A 27031-nucleotide genomic window follows, 5' to 3' on the forward strand; every position below is an offset into this window, starting at 1 on the left:
CTCTCTCACATTCACTAGCTTGTAGTGAAGTTCTTTGAGATTTAAGACAAGTGGGAAATACTTGAGTGTTTAATGAAAATATTATCCTGTTTTTTTAATGCAGCAGGACAGAGTTAAAACCAATTTTCCCCTGCTGCAGTAAAGACTGAAAGCACCTACAAAGTTCATATGTACAGACTATAAACTTCTACACTAGTTTGAATGAAAGTCTCACTTTATGATTTTTAATATTTTCAGTGGAGGAAAAACCTTGCATTGCAAACTTGACTTGAGCTGTTCTCTATATATACAGTTCCTGATTTTTTTACCCTAGGATTTGGCATGCTTCTTATCTACTTATAAAATTACTGTTTCCACAAGCTGACAGTACATCTGGAGCTGACAGCTACCTGACAGAAAAAGATGACTCACCACAAATCATGCAAAACTAAAACATGTAAAATGCATGTCCCTTTGAGTCACTGTTACCTTACTGTAAAGCATATATGAATGCTTGTTCCTTGGGATTATAAATTCTGAATAAAAATAATTTCCACAAGACATCTGCTTGTAAAGCCAGCAGAAAGTCTGACCTGTATTTAGATTAAAAGTTTTGTATGAAAATTGTGCTCAACTTAGAGAATATGTATTTGAAAGTCATCTAGTTCTCACATTTCTAGTTTCTGAATTTTAGTCTAAAGACTTTGGAATGCTAATACAGTCTTTCTGAGCATACTGCATTTTGATACATTTTATTTTTCCAGCAAGAATCAAAAGATAATAGACTCTGCAATTGTGTACTTTGAAGAAGAGAAAGGAGTGCTCAGTGAAGGAAAGACAGAAGAAGATAAAATATCATTTTTGTTTTAAAGCAAGAAGACAAGGTAGTGATATTGTACCAAAGGAAATAAAGCTAGTTAAATTTTATTTTCCAAAACTCCAACCTAAATAAGTATGTTAAATAAACATCCAGAAAACAGCCACTGCTTACTCTACTAGCAGATGCACAGCTTATTTAACCAAACAAATAACAGTGAAATATTATCAGAATTATTTACATGCATATTTACAATGCGTGTTCTTTAGAGTAGCTAACTGTTGGGAAATACTTGTGTTTCGTTTTGGTAACGATTTCTAATCAAGTCTAACCAGCAACAGGTAACAGGAAACACTTCTACTGAGTTTGGCAACAACAACAATGGAGTATCCCCGGAAAACTAACATGATTATATGGAGTCAAAAAAAGAGCAGCTGGCTTCAGAATGTTAACATTTATGAAATATATGAATTTACTCCAAGTACAAAATTAAATCAAACTACATAAAATTAGAAGAATAAAAGAAAGTTACAGGGGGGTTGGGAAAGGTTAGACATGTTAGATACATTACTAGAAAAAAAAAGCAAAAGAAAAAAAGCACTGCACATACTCTTGAGAAGCGTGGTTTAGAACATAACTGTATTACTATTGCCTTGAAGAACACAACAAATTACAGAATAGCTTTTTCTTGTAGATTTAAAAATAAGCTTATCTGAACCAAAAATCTTGAAAGCACCTCACTTCCAAAATACTGCTTGCTTTTTCACATATCAACATGTAACATATTTATTCCAGGAAAAAAGAAAAGTCCAGACCTCACCCATGTGTGTTTTGAAAGAAGAAGAAAAAGGAAATGAACAAAACAAAAACTCATACACAAAACTTTCACAAGCCACTTTTCATGATTGTGATATACAGAAAAGAAATTTTCTTTCTTATTTGGATCATACTCTTCTTGGAGGGGGAAGTGGAGGAAGTAAATGCAAGACAGTGTATATGGTAAATAGGATGAGTAAATCCCAATATATACTAAAGCAAACAAGCAAGCAAATTCAGATCATTATTCTTTCCCTTTCTTCCTCAAGGGAAGTTTTATGGGACAGTTCCCCATTAAATTTTAATTTCAATTATAACTTTTAAATAATTTTTATTGCAGCCAAAACATTGTTCAAAAAACATTTTTCACAAAATAAACTATGGTATATACACAACATTTTAAGTTACAGGGCATAGGTTTACATTTTTTGGCAGGTTCTGTTAAACAAAATGGAAATTGTGTAACTTTAGTACTTGGAGAAACTCAAGTTTCTCATTTTGGTACAAATGTTTTGTGTCCCCTTTCACTCTAATCATACCTAAAATGGTTAAATAAACTAACATTAATACATAGCATCTCACTGTTTTCTGTTATGTTCTGATTCTAGACAGAATTTTTCATATGCTTCTTCGATTTCTGGATCCATCTCATCATCAATCTCATCAAAATACCTGAGGGGGGAAAAAATGACCAAAGGTTAACACTTTACATACAGATTTGCATACAGATTTTCAGAGCCAGCAGATTTTTAGAATTTGTGTAGATGTCAAAATAAAACAAAGCTTTATAAATGACTGTTATTTATGACATTTTCCTAAAGGGAATTAAAAGGGAAAAAATAATGGATACTAGGAAAACAAATAAACAGAACCCGCAAAGCAGCAGATATGTTCAAATACCTACAGTGTTTGCCACCTTTTTAGATCATCTTATGCCGCCCAATTTAAAAGACAGAAGTACCTAAAGTTTCCAACGTGACAGAAAATTTAATAATGCATCTGTACTGATCCAATTACAAAAAAACCATAATTAATAACATATTAGTGTAATTTTGATGGGTCAACATCCTAGCTCAAAGACAGAATACATTAATATAGAAACACTGCATTCCTGTTTGTTGATATGTAAAAGAAGGACATAGAAAATATGTAAGGAAGTTTTTTTGCTCCAAAGTGATGTGCATTGAGGAAGCAATCTACATATTTGTCATGTGTTCCTTTGTTCTTGTAGAAGTGTAGCCTTCAGAAGAAAGGGGCTTCACAAAGAGCCCTCCTCCCTGATGTCATGAGAAATAGCTGACAGAGAATCAGCAGACATTTGTCTAAGCTTTTCTTAAGTCTTCAACAAAGAAAGTTACAGTCACTGTGCCTGAAGGTTGACTCAGTGTGTTCTACATGACACTCTTAGGATTTGCTGTGTTTTTAATGGATGTCTGTGTTCAATTTGCATTTTTCTTCTAAGCAGAGGTCCAAATGGGTCCTTTTTTCCCTTCAGTATGAGCTTGTTGATTTCTGATGACATCTCTAATATATCTTCCAGTTCTTGATGTTCTTTATGTTCCCCTCAGCTAGGTACATACTGAAAGTTTTCTAATGTACTAAAAAAATACTGATCCAGGCCTGCACTCTTATCACACATAAAAACAACATTGAGAATGTTCTTGTGTGTCAAATAATGGTCTGAAAGTCCTCTTTAGTGAGCAAAAAGCTCAGAGCGATTTATTTTAGACCATATTTTGTATAATGGTGCCAAACTGGTCAGGCTATATTCTGGTGCCAAAATGTCCAGCTATATTCTCAACTATTGCTTCCCCTTTTGCCATTAGGTTGCTTTTCTTGCTCTACAGGAATACTGACTAGCCCTCTAATGGAAGGGAATAGTCCTTAGGCTGACAAGAGAAAGTTAACACTTTCTCCTTTTCAAAGACACTGGAAATTTGGTAATCATCTCTTGCTGGGATGTTCATGCACATCAGTCAAACAAATTTAGTTTGCCTCTCTACAAACACTTGAAGGCTTGGTGCTTCATTTTGCTTGCAATTTTTTTCTTAAGTGCAGAAGTATGTATGCACATGTGCATAAACATCTGAATTACATCTGAAATGTAATTACCATACTCAGTAGAATAAACATGAAATAGGTTTCAAACTTGTGTGATTAAAAAACAATTTAAACCTGAACAAATACATCCACTGTAGAACTAAGTAACAATTACATTATTTAGTTTCATTTTTGTCAGCATTGGAATCCTAAGTCTGAACTATCACTGCATCACAGTAAAAATAAATCTTATTAAAAAAATACGTCACTAAAAAGGAAAACATACAGCTCTCCAGGTCCTGACAGATCTGCTCCATTTTCTTCATAATATGGAAACAAATCCTCTCTTTCAAGCAGCTCTTGGTATTTTTCTTGATAATCTGGCAAAGTAAAAATGAGACTGAGTAATGTAGAAGACTACTCTGCTAAATTAACAGAAATATCAAGTTTGAAAATTGGTTGGTTAACGAAATCATAAAAGGCAGGAAATGTATTAACAGGAAAAGATCCTTCGGCAGTGTTTTCTGAGGACACGAATGGATGTCTAAGAATGATGCCAAATTTCCCATAGAATTGTAAAGGTTGTGATAGATGTCTTTACCTCAAATGATGTTGTGCCCCGTTGTGCTCAGATTACACATAAGGAAATCAAGGATTTTGATTTGATTTTGATACTAACAATGGACAAACAAAAGAAGACTTGAATTTTTTTGGCTTTCTGGAAAGGTCAGATGCTGTGGATTACTGAACAAGTTCTTCTGACCTATATGAACTCAAATGCACATTCTCCATTTCAAACATCTACCTTCTTTAACACAGAATAAATCCTGTGCTCCACCAGGAATTCAGGCAGAATTTTGTCTTTTAAGCTGAATAGCTTTTAGATTCTTGAAGAGTAACATTTTATGTTCTTCAACAGGCTGTAAACTTAATTACAACTTTTTAAAGAAGACTGAGAAGACAGGTTAGCTAAACTTGTGCCATACCTGGGTCTGCTGCAGTGAAAGGAACGCCATCAGAAGTGTAAAATGTTGGTTCATTCTAAAAATAAAGTCATCCAGAAAGTTATATGTATTCAGAGAGAAAGAGGCTTGCAGTTGCAAGTAATGCAATTGTCTATTAATCAAACCAAATTCACATGAAATTAAGGAACTGAAATGTCCATATATTCTTACCATAAAATAGTTTGGGTCATTTTCCGGGGTAGCTTCTGCATGTGGAGTTGTTCCATGAACTCTACCCCAGTTACTTGATCGCAGTTCTACTAGTTTCAGAAGCATGTGTTTCACATCTCTGAAATAGAGAAGCACTACCAAAGTTAGAATGTTTTGTGCCAAGCAAGAAATTTGGCTTCTCTTACTGTGCAAATACAGGATAGTTAAATCCATCCAAAAAAACAAGTTCAAGAAGGATAATATTTGGTCCATTGTGTAGATAATTTTGCATTCAATTTTACAACTGCAAGTCTAGATGCTTTATGTGTCAGTAATGAGATATTCTACCTCTTCACTTCCTCTGCTGTTAAGTAGGGAACTCACATGAAAAAGGAAACTGCTGTAATTTTTACTGAGATACGACACCTTGCAATACAAGTTAAAGAACACAATCCTTTTTGATAAAGGATAATACTGGGGAAAAAAGGAAGATTATCTTTGAATTTTATTTTAGTTATCTATTCTATCCTCCTAACTTTAGTCTTCTCCATCATAATGAAATGTTTCAGTCAAAAGTAAGACATAATGCCCCCAGTACATTAGATATCAACACGCATTTAATCCCTAAAATAAAAGAAAATTTCTTCTTCGTTTAAGCTAGTCTATGGAGAAGTGTATCGTTAAAGAATACATTAAGAAAAAACAGTTATTTTCCCAGCTGAAATTGATGCCAAATTGATTTTTGCCTTTTTTTCTTTTATAGATTCTCTATATTCTTTACATGTATATTTATAGCTCCATAGCCTATTACAGTATTTGCAGATAGCATTTTATCTACTATATTACACAGAAAGACAGAAGAAATTCCTCAGCAGCTCCAAGCTGGTTAGATTATCTGGAAAGCCAAGGCTGAGACCAGCTGTCCCAGACACATTTTCATAAACAAAGTTTAGTTCCTATCTGAGGGGGGGAGGAATTCAGAAAGGGTTGCCCTGGGGGGGAATTATCTCACCACTTATGTCTCTACCTTGGGATCCCTGTCAGTTATGCTAATTTGCTAAACATACAGACATTGTCTACACATTATGTTGGGTGTGCATCTTCAGCTCTTTTCCACCCAGTGAGTTGAGCACCTAAGGATCCTTGTAAGATAAGCCCTTTTTGTCACCTAACTGTGTCTAGCTCATGATTTTAGGACCAGCAAAAAGGCATCAAAATTTGTTTGTTGCTCTACATCTTTGAGGCCTCAGCTTGTGCCATCTATTCTGGTTCCTGAAGCAAAAATTTCCTCATCCTCCTTGTGGGCAGCTCAATTACAACCCACAGATGTTATAAGCCACTCTTGGCCTCCCTCCATATGGCAAGAGATCAGTGTTTGAGCCCTCTACAGGTTTTTGGTAAGTTGGCAAGAAGCTGAGGATGAAGCACAGAAGAATCAGGTAACCTCACGCACTCAGGTGGTTTTATGACAATTTCATGATTAGTCAGTCACTAATATAAAACCACTCGTTTTTTTCCCAGATTAAAGCGAAAACCTTGCCAAAAAGATATGCTCTCCAAAAAAAACAAACAAACAAAAACCAAACCATGAAGTATATTTCATTTTGCCTTTACATTTATAATAATTTGTATCTATTTAATACTGCTACATATTTAGTATTCTTTGTAGGTATTTAAGCCTGTTCAATTCAAAATGAAAAGTATAAACTATGAGATGTTGCCCCTATTTACTCTTTGTATATACTTGCTTTAAGAGCCTAAAGCACTCACTGAAGATATTGAGACCTAATAGGTTAAAAAACCTAACTGAATAGTGGAACTTGAATCTCTATTAAAAATAAAATACAAAAAACCCACCTCAAAACAAAATCAACCCAACTGCCAAAAAAGCCACATTACCCTTCAACTGAAAAACACCACCTTTTTTTACATGGAAAATGACCTGCACACACAACACATTAATTTTCATAATTATAAATTTCAAAGATAATTTTTTTGCCCTGTTCATTATAGTTGATGATGTTTTCAAGGTGTTCTTTTTCATATAACATATAAACAAAGCACTGCACATAAACTTCTCTTCTCACCTGCTACAGTTTGCATCCAACACAACATTTTCAATTCTTTGAATCACTTCCTCCATATCATTCTTTCCTTTTTCTTTCCAGGCATCTTCTAAGACAGAACCTGTCAACTAAAGACAAGGGATTAGTATTTTTTTTTTAATTAGATATCCTTAATAAACAGTCAACTTAAGAGATTCTGTAACAATTCATGACACTTGAACTACCTGATGGCTGACACTCCCAGCTGCCTGTATCTCTTTACTAAACAGATTAACAGACCTCGTACATAGTTTATTTTAAACTACAGACAGTACAGGAGCTTCGTGTCCAATATTTATGTTACCTAGAAGTTCACAGCCACTTGTTTCATTCTTGAAATACAATTTCGAAACAACTCTTCAGTGACATTGGGCAGATCTTACTTGATTTAAGTACATACTACCATCATTTATTTCCTTTAAATCTTATTTTTGAGCTGATTCCACCAGTTTACATGACAACAGGAAATACTTTATTGAGCTTTAGAAACACTTCAGTCAACTTGGCCAGCATCACACATGCCAGAGAATTTCTTCTGGGTATATATAAGGGAAAGCAGAATTATCTGAAGCCAGCCTGAACTTTAATATAGAAAAGTGTATGAGGCTAGAACTGCTGCCAGGAAAGCTTTAGCAGGAGTCAGTCTAGAGCAGCTGTGGATGAAAGCTTTTTACTACAAGAATAGGTACTTCATTACTCAATAATTGTACAGGAGGAGTTAAATCAGAAAAATAATTAGTTTGCCACTAGTAGCAATCTCCTCAGCATAAATACATGATCAAAAATGCTTGGAATGGTGCTTGATGATACAAAGGATAAAATCCCAAGAGAAAAGCAAGTATATTGGTAAGCATTTGCTTGACATTCATAGTATCCCACAGTGGTCTCACCTTAATCCTGGATAATTAGGTAATAGCATTAAGATTAATTAAAAAAAAATATATTGCTCAGCAAACAGAGAAAAACCTGTATCTATCACTGTATAAAATGGAAAAGACAAAATGAGACATTTATTGCTTCAGTAGTGAAGCTAAGGTTTCATGAGGCAGGCCAGTCTAGCTACGTATATACGCAACATTTGTAGATACTATGTAACATCAGAAAACATTTGCATGAAAAGAAAGAGTGTCTGTTCTGTAACACCGTTTAGAGATAGCAATCTGTCATAAAACAATTTAGACGACTGGTTTTCTTCTTTACTGCACTGTAAAGCTTCCTGATTTGTGTACTGCTGCTTAAAAAGGTTCTTCAGTGGGCCTTGCCTCAGGGAAGCACTGACAACGTAAGGACTGACCACAGGAGTGAATGTGCTCACTGAGCGCAATCTCACACTTGCTGTGAAGCAACCTCCTTAAACATCCAAACGTCAAATGAAGGTTTTGAATTACAAAAATCTCTTTTCCCCAGTCTATGTTTATGGTATCAAGAGAAACTGTCAGAAATGAAATTCAAGATAGAGCAGGTTGAGAAGCAGTGGAGTATGAGGGAAGGGTAAGGAATGAGGAAAAAAACCAAGCCAACAAAAAATCTTCAGGAAAATACTGTTTAGCATTTAACCTTCATTCCTATTTTAAACTGTTTTCCCAACTACAAGTATAATGATACCTAGTGAAGATAAGAGTTTCTCCTACATAGAGGCTAACAATTTTACAAGAAAAGCTATGGGTTATGAGCAAAGAGGTTTATTTTCCACATGAAAGAGAAATCTCTATATTTCTACAATAGTAATGACATAGCACAGAAGGAAGAAAGAGATATTAAGAACCTTTTGCCACAAAAAGTGGCAGACCCCAATGGCCAGGTGTCCTTCAGAACACAGAGCATACCTAAGATATCACAATTCATTCAGACATGTTACAGTTTTCTCCTACACCAGAAGCAGCAAAATGAGATCTAGAGGAAAAATTTATTTGTTGGCACCTCAACTTCAGTTCTATTGCTCATTTGTACACAAATGGCCTTGAATTTATTTTTAGAGCATCTTGTTACTTTTTTTGCTGGCTCAATTTCCTAATGGTACTAAGGAAAACAAAAATAGTAGTTTGCTCTGCTAATGCTGTAAAGCATAAATCCTGTAAATACTTTCTCATTTGCAATTTAGCCAACTATTCCCTATATTAAAGCTAGGCAGTTTAAAAAACATGATTTTTTTCCTTTTAAAACTACTGTCTCACCTTCAGCAGTTTCACTGCACATATCAAATTACTGTCCACAGGATTAGAGAAGAGTGCATTCAGTAATTCCCGAAGGCCTTCTTGAAGAATTTCTGCCCGTGTAACCTGTCCCTTTGTTCCCTTAATCTGCAAAACATATAAGAAACCCCCCAATATTTAAAATGCTTAGAAATTAATTTGGGCACATTTTCTCTCTTGAATGCTGTATTATTTGGTTTGTGATCAATATAGTTGACATCTATATGCCAAATACTGTAACCATTTTAGAACACAGACTTCTATGGAATCACAGCATGGTTTGGATTGGAAGGGACTTTAAATATCATTCAGGTCATCAACTACTTTAATCTGCTGGCCATACATCTTCTGATGCATGTTATGCTGAGGTCCTCATCCACCAACACCCAAAACCCTTCTCAGCAGAGCTGCTTCTGACTGATTCTCCACCCAGCCTGTATTTGTGCCTGGCCCAGATGAGTACTTGCACTTGACCTTGTTTGCATGGTCCCACCTCCCAAGCCTGTCTTGGTCCCTCTGGGAGGCATCCCTTTCTGCCAGCACATGGACTACACCACACAGCTCAGCGTCAGTGGAAAACTTACTGAGTAATTTCCTTGCAATTCTGGCATAACAATTCATGTCTAGAATTTTGTTTCTCTGCTAAAATAAGAAAAGCTATCAAGTGCCTGCCTAATGGTCCAAAAATTACCAAATTCCCAGAACCTCACACTCTTTTCCACACTGCATTGCCTATTCTCTACAGCAGTGGTAGCTTAGTTCTAGAAAGCAGTCTTTATATAATGAAAAAATTACAGAAAATGGTTTAAAACCAAAAGGTATACTCCAATGACTATGGTATACTCCACAAACGGTCAACTTCCCCTGTCCCAACGTCTTTGAAAATCTTCATTGTTTTCATCTAGCAAGTGAAAAGTAGATTTCAAGGACCACTTACGGTCCAGAAATGGAAGAGTTAGAGAAGGATCTTCCTCATGCCAGCCGAACATTTTTATAGTGTTTGCTTAAATCAAACCACTGAAACAATCAAGTTATATGTGTATTTTTAACTACGCTACAGCAGGAAGGGAACTTGGTGAACGCATAGGCATAAAAATAAAAAAAAATTGTACACATTTTTGAACATATCCCAGATGCATGAAGTTGGTAAATACAAGACTGCATGCACCAATGACTCAACAATCAGAAGAAGTACCTTTAAAAGTGTGCATTTTTAATTCCTCATTTTGAGGATTTTCACATCTGCCTCAGGTGTTTGTTAACACCTCTTATTAGCACCTGAATACTGAAAAAATTACATGTTTTTCATCCTGATCTGCTTCTGCTAGGCATTTAATAACATTTAATATATTGGTTAAGTATAGCCATCTAGGGGTTTTGCCAGTAAAAAAGAAAATAAAAGCTTCATTTCAAAGATGTTTGTGGTTGGCTCTTCCCACAAATTCTTACATTTTCATTTTTATACATTTCTCTTCTAATGATCTTGTCCTTTTTTGTTTATATATTTCTTGGACATATCCATCATAATGAAACTGTTCTAAAGTTCTTTTACTTTACTGCCTTCTGCCTTTGGAAAAACACCTCAAATTATAGTCCACTTCAGTGTTTACCTACACACACCAAAAAATGTATGAAGAGTCACATGACAGCCGACCTTCTTCTTACCTCTAAGTTAAGATAAAGTTCAGCTAAGAACAGCACAAAGGCATGAAATTGTTTTCTAGTAGTCTCATCCCCTTTAGTAGCTTCATCTCTGTTTTCATACTCTGTTCGACACCTGTAAAAATCAAAGCACAATTACACCATCGGTAGCCATTCCAACAAATGTAACATGCTACTCATTTAAAGGAATGCTGAGAACTATGAACTGCATGAAAACTGTGACATGCTGAAAGCTGGGATCTATGATCTGTGAAGGGAATAAGAGGCCTTCACAAAGAAACAGTGGATTTGCATCCTTTTAGAGAAACACATATGATTACATGATTAGGTCTTTAAGCACTGAGATATCTGATGCAGCAAAATTAAATAGAACAACTTACAACATGTAGAAATTAATAGTTACACAATTTTTACAACTGAATATGGGTCCACGATGTGCAACAGTAATACAGGGAGCCAACGCCCAAAGAAATGAAGTAGACACGTTCCCTTCTTCAGGGTGCTTACCACATTGTCTTAGATGCCTTTACACTTATTTCATTAATTCTTTATCTTGCCATGTTAAGTGACAGTAATACATAATTCATGACACCCAGCTGAGCGATGTTAAGTGACACTCTAGAGGGAAGGGATGGCAAACAAGAGGGACCCTGACAGGCTTGAGAGGTGGCCTTGTGCAACTCATGAAGTTCAAGTGTAAAGTTCTGCATATGGGTCAAGGCAATCCCAAGCAATAAGAACAGCTTAGGCAGGGAAGTAGTTGAAAGCAGTCCTGCCAATAAGGGCTTGGGGGTGTGATGAGAAGATCAATATGACAGTGCATGCTTGAAGCCCAGAAAGCCAACTGTATCCTGCATCAGAGCCCCATGGGCAGCAGGGGAGGGAGGGGATTCTGCCCCTCTGCTCTGCTGAGGCCCACCTGAAGCACTGCATCCAGAGCTGGGGTCCACTGAACAGGGAGGACACAAACATATTGAGTGAGACCAGAAGAGGCCACTAAGCTGATCACAGGCCCTGAGCAGCTCTCCTGTGTGCACAGGCTGAGAGAGCTGGGACTGCTCAGCAGGGAGCAGAGAAGGCATCCCTGACACATTGTAGCACTTTCCAGTACCCAAAAGGGACCCCAAAGAGGGCGGGAGAAGGACTTTCCACACAGGCATGTAGTGACAGGACAGAGGGGAATGGATTCATACTAACAGAGGACAGGTTTAGACTAGATGTTAGGAAGAAATTTTTTACTGTGACTGTGGTGAGGCACCGAGACAGGTTCCACACAGAGAAGCTGTGGAGGCCCCATCCCTGTGTTTAAAGCCAGGCTGTATGGGGCTCTGAGAAACCTGGTCTAGCAGAGGGTTCTCTCCCCATGGCAGAGGGGTTTGGAACTAGATGATTTTTAAGGCCTCTTCCAACCCAATAGTTCTATGACTCTGTAATTTTAATATAAATACAAAAAAAAAATATTAACATACTGTGGCAGTGAAGTAATTTTTCTAGTATTTAGCAACTGGGCCAAACCACACAAGTTTACATAACAGTACAAAAACAAAATTAAAAATATTTGAGATAAAAGGAAACCCAGACAAATTTTAACGTATTCTGAATGATTGTGCAATGGATTGAAAAAAAGTGGAGAAACTGGAAAATCTTAAGAATTGAAATACAAAGTTTCAGGTAGAGACTTAGTTGAGAAACAGAAGATTACCTCTTTGTGTTGCATTATTAGGTTGTTTATCTGCACACACCCTCCCCACTCTCAATTTCATCCATATTAGCAAGCAAAACATAAGCAACTTTAAACTAATATCTGGTGCTAACATTAATGTTATCAATTGGGTTTGCTTCAAAACCAAGAAGCAAAAAATGCAACATTAACAGGGAATTCTTTTCGTGTTCAAGTAACAAAGTAACACAGTTAAAAAAAATTATAACAATGACTTTGAAAGAAAGAATAAAACAAAATAAACAAACAACAACAATAAAAAAAGGAGAACAACAACCAAAAAAAGAGAGAAAAATTAGTGTTTTCAGTTTCTGCAGTCCCTGGTTTTAGCTTTTGCCTCAGTGTTTGCACTACATCAAGGACTCTTCTGCTTCTCACCCCAGCCCACCAGTGAGGAGGCTGGGGTGAAGCTGAGGGGAGACACCACTGACCCCACAGATATTCCATCCCATGTGCCCTCATGCTTAGCATACAAACCAGAGAAAAAGCTGCTGGAGGCCGCTGCTCAGGAACTCTCAGGGCATTGTGGGTGGTGAGCAATTGCATGGTGTGCCTCTTGTTTTCTATATGCTATTTCTTTTATCACTGTTATTATAGCCACATCCTTTTCTGTCCCAATAAAATATCTTTATCTCAACCCGTGAATACTTCTTTTCCTGCCCCCAAATCTCTTGCCTATCTCATTGGGAGGGTGGGGGAAGTGAGTGAGGGGCTGCAAGCTGTTTAGCTACCTGCCAGGTTAAACCACAACATTCCACTCATGATAAAAGACCATTGCAATGCACTACAGTAAGTTTACCACACTTTTGCTGGATTAAGTAAAAACTTTTCAAATAAGAGGCAAACCTGAAGCTTAGAATGCTGTTCTTTAAACAAAAAGCTGTCTTCAAACAAAAATCAAAAGGTAAATTTCTAAAGAATTCTGAAGTGTCTAACACAGTACTCCTTCAAATGTCATGCAGTCATATTTGAGAGGATATATAACAATAGAAAAATGTTGCATTTTTGTCAACTACAAAGTCTAATCATTATTAAGTGCAGTCCCCAGAAATTTGCAACAACTGAAACTGAAAAAAAATTATCCTTCTAGATTTTATACAACTATTTCTTAGATACAAAGTCAGTTAGCCTATCAGTGAATAAACCTTACACAGCAATTCCAGGCAAAAATCCAAAGCACTAATTATAAAACCACAATTAAGTAAGTACTGGCAAGAGTCAAAGGACAAGGACAGTAGCTATGTGTGCATTTAGTATATTTTTAAAATAGATTTATTATACTTTTAAATAAATAGATTTAGTATACTTTTAAAATAGATTAACTTTCCAATTTGCACTATTTTGGGGATCAGCCTAATATACTCAGTTCAAAAGATCACACAGACCTTCAAATGGAGCCCTATTTTTGTATTTAAAAATATTAAAATATTTTAAGTACCCAGTGTGTACCTGTGTTTTGATACTCGTCAATCTGTAATATTTTAAATAAGTATCTCTTCGTATGCAACAGAAAGAGTTAACACACATACCAGAAAGATGTAACTGAAGAGAATAAGGCTTTAACTGACTGATACTAACCTTTGAAGCAGCAACTGTCGGAAGTTCCCACTTTGTGGACTAATGGTTAGGTGGTGAGACAGATAGTTACACAACCGGGCTCCCATGTATGAAAAATTTGGGACAGATGTGGCCTTCCAAAATAAAAATGGAAAAATAAATTATTTATAAAAGTAATGATTAGGCTCAGAAAATATTTTAAAAGCTTTTTTGAAATCCATGCTTAATGTTGATCGTACAACTCATGAGCAGAAAATTAATGATTAATAATTACTATTTGCCATGTTCACTTTTGTATTGCTTCAGCATGTTGATATATGCACTTCAGCAGAACTTAAAAGTTCATTATACTGTAATTCTATGGCTCTAAGAAAACAACCACCATTATGCCACGTGTCTTCATACAACTCTACTTCTGCACTGTGACCTACAACTGAAGAGCGTCTCAAAGCCACTTACAGACTGCTTATACAAAAAAATCAACAGTGGTCATTAAGACACTTTTTCAAGAACACATACTCTCTCAAGGAACAATGAGTACATTCAAACAACATCATAAAAAATTGTCTTCTTTCAGTCTATAAGCTATTTATTCCATAATCTCTTTTTGTCATGGTTAATATCCAAGGAAAGAGTGTAAGAGCATGGCAAGTAAAGAGAAATACTTTCTCCCATACATCCTCCAGCAATCTGCAGAATTGCAAACTTCTGAATCAGAGAGTAAGACTAGACCATTACAAGTAACACTCTCAATGTCGCCTTTTTTTGCTAAAACAAGTCCTGTTACTGTTGAACATCTACACCTTTGTCATGCAAAAAAAACATGGTAGGAATGATATTGTGTAAAAAATCTTCTATTTTAATCTGATAATTCAAACTTTAAAGAGGTGGAAATTTATTTTGTTCACTGATTTTCAAGCCTCCTCTAACAACACCTGAATTTCAGATTATTTTTCAGATGCAGTTTCAGTGAAAAGAGATTCTGTTGCAAATAACTTCACCTGCTCTGTCCAAAAGAAAATGAGGATACTAAGAACTCAGTAAACTTCTCCTTTGGCGTTACAATCTTTGAATATTTTTTTGCATCTTGATCATCTATCAGTGCTACAGATATGTTTGCATGCTTGAGCTGTTCCAACATGTTTGAAAAAAACACATGTTGGAACATTTTTTTTCTGTTGGAACCGAAAAAAAAGTCTTGCTAATGCAATTATACCTAGGTACCTCTCAGAGGTAGAGAAAAAGACATAATTCTACTACGTGCATAGAGTTGCTGGAAAAAAAATTAAGTGTCTCTGGAAAATACAACAAGTTTAAGTAATTAAGATAGACAAATGGAATTCACTTTCCAGTAAGGGGCATGTGAACTACCTAAAAAGACTTTGATGCTGTGGTTCAATCAGTTGCTCTGACTAGAAAAGGTACCCCTTTTTTTATAAAGTGAGCCTTTTCAATACTTTTTCCTAACAAAAAAACTCAAACCCAACAAACCCCCAGCAAACAAAAACTTTAACATCCAAACACATACACAAATTCTTCAAATCTCAGTTGTATTTTTAAACATTATCTTCCTTATTAAGTTGGTCTGTACTTGTGGTTGCACCAAACATTGAAATAACTAAATTTTAGGTATTATGATCTGGTGTAGCACACACAGACAAAAAAATATCTTCCTAATAATCAATCATTACGCTGCAAAATCATATTCTTGTAACAATTATTGCTGGTAATACCACTTTATCTCCAATTCAAAAAAGTCACAATCTAAGCATGAAGGCTAATCTGCCAACACATATCTTGGGAAACTGTAGTTGCTGTAACAGGAACAATCCACTGCATTAACTAGACAACAGTAAAGGTTCTTAAACTATGAATTCAGTGTCCAACTTTTGGAAGACTGTCACAAAAGAACTATCACTTCACTCTGTTCAGACATAAATAAGACGGTAAGTATATAATTACGATTTATAGACAGGCTAAGATACCTTACATAGAAGTGACGGGAAGACCCTACAGGACATGGGTTTATTACATTTCAGTAATTTCCTTTACAAACCTAGCATCTGTAAATCTAGTTAGTTGGGTCAAATTTGTATCACTGAAGCAGATGCTTATAAGTTACAGCAATTTTAATTGTTTTGTGAAAAAGCAGGAGACAAATGCTTGAGTCTCTGCTCAAGAAAGAAAAATAATAAGTATAGTTGGCTTTGCTTAGACACTATGCTAGCCTGATACATAAGATATCTAAAATCAGATGCTTGTGGTTACTAACACAGCTTTTCAGCATTAAGATTTATTTTTCATGTAACTTTTTCATGTAAAATTTTCAGACTAACGTTGAACTTCTGAGCTGAGGAAGTCACAGTAAACCCCAATGCTTTGCTTTTAAAGGGGGACAGAGAGGAAGAGGTAACATTAAAGACTTCTATTAAATGAAAGTCAGTGTATTTAAAATACAGGAAGTTAAAAATAGCATAAAATCCTCTTTTTTCTGTTCCAATAAATTATCCTCTGTGGGTTCAAATAAAGAAGGGTAAAATGATGCTGCCTAATGCAGCACAGGTGATCATCATGTCTAACTAAACTGGTCTCAATTAAATTTGCATTAATTCTGTATAATAATGAGAAACCTGATATTCTACAATTCTGTACAATGGCCAACCAGTCATTCCACTTCTACATACACCAGATTAAAATATTCTGCAGGTATCTTCACTTAAGTAAAAGTCTGCTTTCTTACTTTTATTCAAGGTAGAACTTGTAAGCAACAAACCTATGAAAGGTTTGTTGGGATAACAACAAATAATGAAGAGCCAGCCAGAAGCATGGCTTCCTTTTCTGCAGCGAGCCCAAAAGACAGTAACAGTAGCTCATTTGCTAAGCAACACATATTAAGCTGTTCTTTCCAATGGCTCCCCCAATTAGTGCAGAGTTCAGCTCAAGGTCTCTGTCCTCATTTCCATGGCCATCAATGGGGGTGGACCTAGCTACCCTTACAGGAGCTTTCCTTTTCTCCAATTATGCTGTTCTGAAATAGGTATATTTCAAATAAAGAAAAAGCCTGGCAGAAAGGAGGTATTTCCCAAAAGATGGTGTGCACAGTAGGTATGAATTTAATTTTTTTAAATACCTAGGAATTAAAAGTGTCTTAGAACTATGAAGATTTTTTTTTCCACAAGATAATAAAAGTGTACAATATTGTATAAGTTTCTTCAATCTTTACTAACAAAAATAAAAATACTTTAATTAAGTAGCATAATTTCAATTGTAGTATGTTACCCAGGACAAACAAACATAGAACAAAGGAAACAGCAAACTGGGAAAACGTATACAATTTAGGCCTCCGAAATCTGAGCTACCATTTCAATTTACTGAGCAAAATCCTTCCCTATATATTTCAGTCTAAAGGGGAAAAATATCAATCATTAAATTACTACATTGATACAATAATGCAACAAATTCTGGAATGCCTATCTTGGACACTGGGTAACTGAGGCATAATGTCCATCTTGTAATACATTACCTGCTGATAGATGAGTTCAACAAGCTCTTGTAAAGCTTCATCTGCAATAACCCAGCCATTCAGTGTTTCAGCAAACTGTTCTATTTCTGTTTCAAAACAACCTGGCTGTTCCGTGAGGTGATTTAGGAAGTCTTGTACATATTCTGCCAGAGTCAGATAGCCATCACATCTATCTTCAAAAGAAGAATCCTGTAGAAGTGAAAGAATATGCCAACTCCTTAAAAACAACCTTGCAGAATTGTTACACCTTCTGTCTCCAGAAATAACCATACAGCCCTGAGTTTTGAGTCTCTGTATACTGGACTACACAGTTCACTTCAACATTTTTACAGAGCATAGACCCCCAACACCTCCTGGAGTACAGACTTCAGAAACCTCCAATCACCTTAAGAACCAGGCAAAGTATTTTTACAGACATTAGGGTCTCCCAGTAAAATACATAAAAAATGGATTAAAAAGAAATAAGTTTCCCAAGTTGGTTACAAGATTAACTAACAAACCAAGTTTATCAGTTAAGGGTAGAACTACCAAACTGAGGCTCAACACCCATTCCTGGTACTGTACTGTGGATTTATGAACCATAGAAGTAAAAAGAAGGGAAAATTTGAAACAAAGTATTTTGGGCTTAGATAGTGTGTATAGTGCTCCAAAAATATGCAGAAGTTAAGAGTAATTAGAGAAATACAATAAACACACAGTACTGTTCCCATGTAAGAAGTATAATCAGGAAAACTGCTATTTTAAAGTCAGAGTATTTTTATCTCTTGGCAAAAGATTAAAGATTACGAGGCATGAAATGAAGCTATTCAAATTGAATTGCATTAATTTACAGCTACTGAGGTCTAAAACCAGACAAGACAGTAAACACAATTGCTCTCTAAACAGAGGAGGGGCTACCCAGTACCACTTTATTGATATTTATGCTCCCACTGATGAAACAGAATTTTTGTATGTTCAGAAATGAATCTATGTGAGAGTACCTAAAGTCAACACTGTTCCAGATGATTATAATGCAGGTATATCAAGAGAATAGAAAAGAAAGTAGCATCCTTCATGATGTCACTAGTAGTAACACAGTCCAAATAAATAACTTTGTCACACTACACAACAGGTTGTGTAAATCACCTCATATATTTCAGAAAAGCAAGCAGGAGCCTGAAGTGGCACTTCTAAAAAATATGACTTACAATTAGCAATTCAAGACATAAGAGTAATGTAAAGAAAATGAGAATTCTCAACTGTTCCACCATTTAAAAATGCTTAAAGGGTATCCATGGCAAAGCTGAGCTAAAATAAAGCACTTTTTCTTTACTTAATGTATATAAATATATTGACAAGGTTTGTAACTATATTGTCCCCCTCCCCTTCTACTCCCTTAATAGGGATTTTTAATTTCTTTGTCTTCTAAATGCCTATTTCTCCTCTACTGAGAAGCAATATGGATCTGTGAAAAATTTCTTGCTGGGCATGAGCTATGAGAAAGACAAGATACACATTGTTGAAAATCACATCTTGATATTTATTGCATGACTTGTGAAGAATGTGTGGGTAAAAAAGCAGACTTTCCAAAATCATTCAGACATGTCGTAAGTTAGTGAGGTGGGACATACATCTGTGTAACAGAGGTAAAATATATTTACCTAGAAGATATGTCAGTTAGTAACACTAAATGCTAAATAACTTAATGTTGCCCACCAGAAACATGAAAAAAAATATGGGTTTATGGAAATAAAGGAAAATTATTACTACATAAAGTCTTTGACAACCTGAGGATTGGAGCATGGGCACTTCAAATGTCCTTTCTAAGCTAAAGTTTTCTATGATTCTAATGGCTTGGAGCTTACAAATCCAAAAAGTAAAGGCTAACAGGCCTATGTATGACTTGCCACATACTCTGCTTCACTAAAGAAAATCAACATTTATAAGGCAATTTCAAATAGGCCAGTAGGAGTTCTGTACAATAAAATTAAAACTAGTTTGTTCCACAGAACTATTACTGTGCAGCTACTGCAGCTGAATCACATACAGCTGAACTAGCATCTCTCCAAAAAACTCTCCAGCCAGGCTGCAGAGCATGCAATTGCTGTAGCTAGTAAAAGAAGCTGCTCCTTCTGACAGTCATCAGATTGTTACAAGGTCCTCCTTCAGCAGAGAGGAAGGTATCGTCCTCTCACACTCACTTGGCAAGAATCCAGTCTTAGAGAACATCCTTGTGTTGTAAGGGATCCCAGGTGCCATTTGGTATACTAGTGTCCCTGTTGTATACTCTTATCTTCAGTTTATAATTATGAGGCTAAACACAGAATTAAACTCTGCACTATATTCATCTACATGTACTATATATGCAACTTCAAAAGTCTAGGTTTCAGGGAACTGAACAAAAAAAAACTGGGAGAGAAAAATGAGTACTTTGGAAATTCAGAAATATACAACTTTATTAAAATTATTTATAATTGATTTCTTAAAATCCAATTAAATTTAGCTTCTAGAAATAAAGTACTTGCACATCTCATTGTCAGATTTTAAAATTTAACATAAACAGAGAACCACGCAATGTATGAACCCAAGGAAAACAAAGCAAATGGCTCTTGATTATTTTTCAAGAGGAGTTGGCTAACAGAAACCAGTAAGATTACACATCACTACAAAATTATAATTTAAAGCCACAAAAGTAAACTAGAGATTTTCTCTTAATTTTAATAATTACTCCATTAAGTCAGTGCTCCAATTTCTTTCTCTAATCTTTGATAGCTATAGCATGGGGTCCTGGATTATTCACAACAAAAGAGTAACTGATGAAAAGATTACAGATTTTCCTCATCTTTTATGTCAGTTCATGAGTTTACGTACAGAAGGGTAGAAAGCTAAATAGGTGCTAGAACTCCTCTGATATACAAAAAGATAAAGTCTATAGCAAAGATTCATGAGACAAATTTGCTCTTACTCAGTTTCTTAATATATACTGATTGCTGTTTTCCTTTATCTACTAAATTCATATTTCCACATATGAACTTAGTCACTAATAACAACTTATTGATTTTTCTTCAGATTTCTTAGGAACAAGCTTTTTGTCTTTTAGTTAAATGAACTCAACAAGTTTCCAATAAAGTTATTGCAAATCCAAGTTCAAAACTAAAAACCTCTATTCATGCTGAATGAGGTTAAGTGGCACTCTCATGCTTGGTCTTCTGATGGAAATTACAGAAGTTAAAAAAGAAAAAAGTGGGAGGGAAGGATTGTGGAACCCTAAACCAACAAAAACCTCATTCCTAAAGCTATGAAGTAAGAATATCGGTATGCCCATCTGATGGAGTGACAGCCATAGTATTATCATACAGCCATTCCAAGGAACAAACCAGGTGTTTCTTACTGGCAATTCAAACCTATCTAGTTGCTAGCTCTGGAGCAGACAACTACAATTTCTATGGGTCAGACTCTGTATGAAAATAGAGAATTCCATAGAGGCCTTTCTTCAAAGTCCCAGTAAAGTTTTTCTGAAAATTCTACAAAACCTTATAAGCTGTACTCCTTAAACCATCTTCACAGGTAATTGATAGTTTTGAGCATCAAAAACTGGAAAGACTGGAAATTAACTGACTTAATAGCAAATGTTACATGGACAGACACAATAATTATAATGGTGCATAGTCAAACAAGAAATCAACACTATTTTTAAAATAATAAATGTTATTTTGCTATTGCAAAACAACTGTGCATTTCATGACAGAAATACAATATTTCAGATCTAAAAATTCAGGAATCTTTACAAATGGAACCTATTAAGTACTAATTAAAGTAAAAAAAGAAGTATCTCAAAACTTTGTTTTGATTCAAATTTTGAAACTCATGCTCAAAATCAGTGTAACTCTAAAGTGTGCTAAATTTTTTATTTTTATGACAAGTGAGCCCAGTATATAAAATTACTTCAGATACTAAACTAAAAAAACAACAGATTTTCTAATAGTGAAGAATGAAAGAAAAATACCACTGCTTTATGTGTATGGCATGGTTTGGGCCTGGCACAGAGCCAGTGCCCCCATGAGAATACTCTTTCCCTGGTGTCTGCTGTGAGATGTGACCAGGAATAAGCAAAGCAGACTCCAGCTTAGAAATAAAGAAAATTTTATTACCTAAACTACAAGAAAAGAAGAAAAGAACTATAAGGGAAAAAAATTGAAAACCTTACCAAAAACACTTTCCTCCTCCCGACCACCAAAATTTCCCAATCTGATTCATTCCCCCAAATCACCAACTGCCCAGTCTGGCACCACCCTTTAGAATACTGAATCTTCAGTTCATCAAGAGGAGAGGAGTCCTTCTTGCACCATAGGCTTCCCCTGCAAACACGCTGTAACCTCGTGTGCTTCCATGTCACTCAGCACCGCCCGGAAAGTCCTTTTGCCATTTGAGACATCTTCCTTCCATGCCCAGTGCTCTCACCACTGTGCATGGACCAGAGCTGCTTCTAGGGTTGTCTTTCAAGGATGCCTTGTCTCACTCCAAAAGGCACAGTCTCTGCTTTGGGACATCTGTCCCCCCCATTTTTTTCCACCCCCTGGGGCCGAGGGGTCCCCACAATGAACCCTTCTGGTTCTGAGGCACTGCCTCCCCCTAAATGAAGTCTTTGTGTCACAGGAAAAAAATGGTTCAGTCTATGGCCACATAAGAAAAGTCCAGCCAAAAGGCCACTCCGTCATCTCTCCCCACTCAGCCGGTCTTCTCCACGTCCCTCAGGCCTAGTTCTTGGTTATCTCATTTCCTATCTTTCTTCTTATTCAGCTCTGAGGAGGATCAGCATTTTTGCAAGGTCCCAATCATGTAAGAAAAAGGGTTAAAAATTTCAGTCTCTGTCTGTCCCAGAGCTCTGGCACTCCCACACTCGCTGCCACTCCGGTCGGACACCTTCTCACTGCACTCCCCCCCTTCTCCTCCTGGGCTGGCCGCTATCAAATTCAGACGCCGGCTCTCCCTCTCTCTCTCCTCTGTTGGGAGGTGGCTGCCCAATGTCTCTTGGTGCTCCTCCACCCTTCCATCCTCAAGGGCCTCCTCACCCCCATCTCTGTCCAGCCCCAGGCCTACCACATGGCTGCCCTTCCCCTGCCCAGCAGCAGCAGCTGGACGGGGGAGGGAGATCCGACCTCTTTCCCTCGAAGTCCCAAGAGAGCCTCCCGGGGGAGCAGCTCTGGTTTTAATCCCTGTGTGTTCTCGGAGGTGTGTCCGAACCCCACTGGCCACATCAGGTGCCAATATCAAAATCCGAGCACCCATTGGTTTGACCACAGCATCCCAGAATTCCCACTTCTTCCTGGTCAAACCACCACAGTGTATCATATTCTAATTAGATTAAAGTCCCTGCAATAAGTTTTGCTAACATTTTCAGAGGTAGTTTATTAATAGATGAGTCACATTCATAGCATATTCCAACAACATAGCAACCAGGCACTCCCACATGCTTGTGTGTTTTTGCAAAACAGCTGAAAAGCAACGTTGTTGGCATTGAAACTTTGCAGTTTCAAGAGTGCGCTATGTATGCTATTGGAAAGGTTGGTTGGGTTTTTTCTTTGCCTTGAAACTGAAACATTTTATTTACAGAAAACATGTAACAGTGGTGGGGCAAAGCAGTTATTTTTTTTCCTAGATTATCAATTCACCAAAATACGTTCACACTGGCATTAACAGTTGGATATTGTGTATTGGCTGTGGGGTTTATTATATAGGACAGTAATTACATTCAGTAAACAGGCAAAGTGGGTAACACTAAGGTAACATCAATTTTACTGGTGAGGAAAAGACTTCAGAATACCAAACCACCATATTCAGCATTCAAATGAGGTGTTTTTCTACCAGTTATCAAAAAAATCAATTTGACTCAGTATCCCTCTTTTTTTAAATCACTTGATTGTAATTGTAAAAGTTTCCATTTGTTTAGATATAGTACCATAGTCTGACTGTTTGCATAACAAAAGGATATACCAAGAATTCACAGACATCTTCCCTGGAGTAGAGTTACTGAAGCAGTAACATGGAAGACAATGGAGCAGAAAACAGAAGTACCTGCTTTTACTACACGACGCATGTACAAACTGATCTGAGTCTGGCTGGAAATACATTTCTTACTAGGTGTGTTGGTAGGTAACTGTTAACTTTTTTTGCCCTTTGGTGATACAACACCACTGATGACACATGATGCTACACTAGCTTAGGCAGTCATGAGGAATGGTACCTGTGGTGCAGGAAATTCAGGAAAGGCAAAGCCTGCGCTCAGAGAACCTAAAGTTCAAGCTTTCTCTCCCTGTGAATTCTGCATAAGAGTGAAGCTACGCTTTCATTTAAAATGCAGTATAGATGTAACTACAACAGAGGTAGTCACCAAAAAAACAGCTTACTCTCATACTGAATGCAACCAATGCCTGGTGTAGTCAAAAAGGAATATGGTTATCTGCAACAAGCTTTGGCAAAATATTTCACAGCAGGAGGTGCTTATGTACATCATAATATTCACCCAATATCACTTAGCATCCTGGCTGCAACTCTGGAGGTTATATTCAGAATATTTGCAATACTTTAGCAAATACAGAATTCAAATTATCTGACATAAAAGATTTCAAGAAAATATTATTAATTTGAATATAAGAATATTATTAATTTGAATACTAAAGAAGTTAAAACACTCACTGTAAAATTCTGATTGAAGTTCTGGTTGTAACCTGATGGATAAAATTCAGGTGCTTTAGCAGACAAGTTTGATGTTGCTACAGGATCCACAGCTAACTGAGGTTCAGTCATTTCTGGTCCAGAATCAAGAACAGAAACTTTGTCTTGAGATCCAGATGGAATTCCCGTCCTTTGCAGGTGTTCTGAAAAATTTTTGTTAACAGCTTGTCTTAAAAATCACTAAATTAGTATGTATTCACACAGAGTCAACACAGAAAATATATATATATATTAAACTTAAAGTATGGTTTTTCTATAAATATACTTCCTTTAAATACATAGGTTTTTTTGCTTATTCTTAGGTGTGGATATTCATTTAAGCACACTCCACATGTCTTTCTACATGATGGAAAGTAAACAGTGGTCTTGTGCAGATGAACAAAAAAAAAAACGGAAGAAGGGAAAAAAACCTTATTTTCCATGTAAACACATTATCTAAGTTAACCTATGCAACTAGTAAATCTGCTTATCTGATTATCCTGTGATTTTTCATTGATTTCAGATACAGATACAAGATACATTTGGAAGGTCAATAAATGACAGACATGACTGATTTTGACCAACACTTATTTTCAACAAAATGCTGAAAGGACACTTGGCTATTCTTGTTCTTATATACCACGTGCCACAACATCCAACTGAAGTGTTTTAAAAACACTATTTTCCAAACCACTCTTTACAGACTAGCTCATAAGCTTATTGAAAACAGAACCTGATACCTACCTGAAAAAGGTGACCAACAAACATTGCTTTGTGTTACTGTTGGGTTGGGTTTATTTTTTTGCAAATAGACTGGAATTCTTCAGTGGGGGAAGGCTGAGACCATCTGCAGTCAAATTAACAGATGGATAAAAAAGTACACTCAGATGTGGGAGCACAAAAGAGGGGAAAGGACAGAGAGTATTGCAAGCAGCTGCAATACAACATCCTTTACCTGGTCCAGGTCCATAACCCAGTATGCTGGTTTCAGCTGGGATAGAGTTAATTTTCTTCTTGCTAGCTAGTACAGCACTGTGTTCTGGATTCAGTATGAGGCAAGTGTCGATAACGTGGGTTTCCCATGCTGTGATGGTGAGCATGGGAAACCCCAAGAAGCAGGGAGGCAGCAAAGACTGGACAGCTGACCCGAACTGGTCAAAGGGATAATCCGTACCACTGAATGTGACGTTCAGTATATAAACCAGGGGGGGAGTTGGCCAGGAGTTGTCAATGGCTGCTGAGGGACAGGCTGGGCATCGGTCAGCAGGTGCTGAGCTGACTGCACAGTGCATCACATGATTCTCTTTGGTTTTGTTCCTCTTACCCCTCCCTAGTCACCCAGGTGTCCGCCGGCCCCAGGGCTCACCAGGCTGACCCGGCCTCAGGGCGGTGCCCGCATCGCACACCCGGGAACGGGACCACGCTCCCGAGGGCGGGTGCCGGTGCCCCTGCGGCGGGCGGGGAGCTGCGCAGGTTCCCCGCGAAAAGAAAGAGCGGGGAGAGCAGCCCGTACCTGCCATCCCGGTGCCCAGGGGCGCCGTCTTCGGAGGCCGCAATGGTTCCTGCTGCGGGAAGAGGCCGCCCGGCTGGTGCTGCTGCTCCTCAGCCGAGCCCGAGCCGCGGGACGCGCTGCCCGCGGGCCGGGCCCCGCCGCCGCTCTCCGGCGCGCCGCACCCGCGGCCCCGGCCGGCACCCGGCGCTCGGTTGAAACTCTCCGACATGCTGAGGCCGGGCGGCTCGGGCGCTCATGGGAGGGAGGGGCGCCGCGGAGCGGAGCGGGGCGGGCGGGCCGCGGGAGGCGGGCGGAACGCGGGGCCGCCCCGACCCCGCACTTTCGGTTTCACCCCGCGCAGCGCCGCGATGGCCGCGCCCGCCCCGAGCCGCGCCAGCCTGGAAACAGCGTTTCCAAAGGCACCGTATTCCCTGCGACTGCATCTCCACGGTAACGAGCGGGGCGAGGTGACCGTGGCAGGGCCAAGGCTTCAGCTACAACAGGAGAGACCTGCAGCCACAGGTGCATCACGCCACGCTGTGCATACACAGATGTTTACACCAGAGAGGGATGGAAAAGCTACAGGCGAAATTTTAAATTTAACCCCATAAAGTTAAGCCTCCAACACGACCATATTAGTGTACGGTTAGGGCTATTTAATGAAACGATGGTGGTTCAGAAAAAATATATTTTCATTTATAATTTATGCATGATGTGATAACAAATGCTCTTCTGATTTAATGTTTAACAACCACCTTCCACACCAGTAGGAACCAACTGAAGAACATGGTTCATGTAATGCATTTTTCCTAATATTATTACATAAACTTGAGAACGGTTCAACTCACATATCCATTTACAATTTAATTAATCTACTCTTCTTCAATTTCATTCCAAAGTCTTTCTCTCGTTGTTTTGCAAACTCTGTATCAGAATCAGCTTTCAAGATGGGGAGGGCAAGTGTAATCTGGTGTGCCACAAATCCACCTCAGCTGATTATGCTGAGGGACTTTATATTTTGTCTCCCTGAACAGTCTGGTCTGTGCTGTCCTTGCCACTTGTTCCTGCCACAAAAAAATCCAAAGATTGTGTGGCACTGGTTCCCGCTCTGTTCACCACTATGAAGGGGTGAAAAAAATAGGTGAGTATGTATGAAACATTATTAAAATATTACAATAGTGCTGTCTTGTATTTAAAAAAATCCAATTGGATTGTAAAATGGTGTCTTTAGAAGTCAGGTTCCTATTGGGTTTATTATTACATGTTACCATTTCAATTATT

At 37.5% G+C, this 27031-nt stretch overlaps 1 protein-coding gene across 3 annotated transcripts in view; it reads right to left on the reverse strand.

Moving 5' to 3' along the window:
* Window positions 1-1235: 1235 nt before the first annotated feature.
* The window catches only part of PAIP1 (poly(A) binding protein interacting protein 1), a 28070-nt gene continuing 2274 nt past the window's right edge, over window positions 1236-27031 (reverse strand). Inside the window, exons 2-12 of one of the 3 annotated variants that reach the window (XM_063181460.1) lie at window positions 25003-25105; window positions 24241-24422; window positions 17566-17754; window positions 14064-14176; window positions 10769-10880; window positions 9086-9211; window positions 6894-7000; window positions 4828-4945; window positions 4639-4693; window positions 3939-4032; window positions 1236-2284 (exon numbers count right to left, since the gene is read on the reverse strand). In XM_063181460.1, coding sequence (XP_063037530.1) covers window positions 2191-2284; window positions 3939-4032; window positions 4639-4693; window positions 4828-4945; window positions 6894-7000; window positions 9086-9211; window positions 10769-10880; window positions 14064-14176; window positions 17566-17754; window positions 24241-24351 — 1119 coding nt within the window. In that variant the 5' untranslated portion in view covers window positions 24352-24422; window positions 25003-25105 and the 3' untranslated portion in view covers window positions 1236-2190. Of the gene's footprint in view, window positions 2285-3938; window positions 4033-4638; window positions 4694-4827; window positions 4946-6893; window positions 7001-9085; window positions 9212-10768; window positions 10881-14063; window positions 14177-17565; window positions 17755-24240; window positions 24423-25002; window positions 25106-25771; window positions 25884-27031 lie in introns of those variants that run through there. The other 2 variants (XM_063181457.1, XM_063181459.1) reach the window with 2 other exon arrangements.

Source organism: Melospiza melodia, chromosome Z (genome assembly GCF_035770615.1).
Source record: "Melospiza melodia melodia isolate bMelMel2 chromosome Z, bMelMel2.pri, whole genome shotgun sequence".
In the NCBI taxonomy this organism is placed as follows: Eukaryota; Metazoa; Chordata; class Aves; order Passeriformes; family Passerellidae; genus Melospiza; species Melospiza melodia.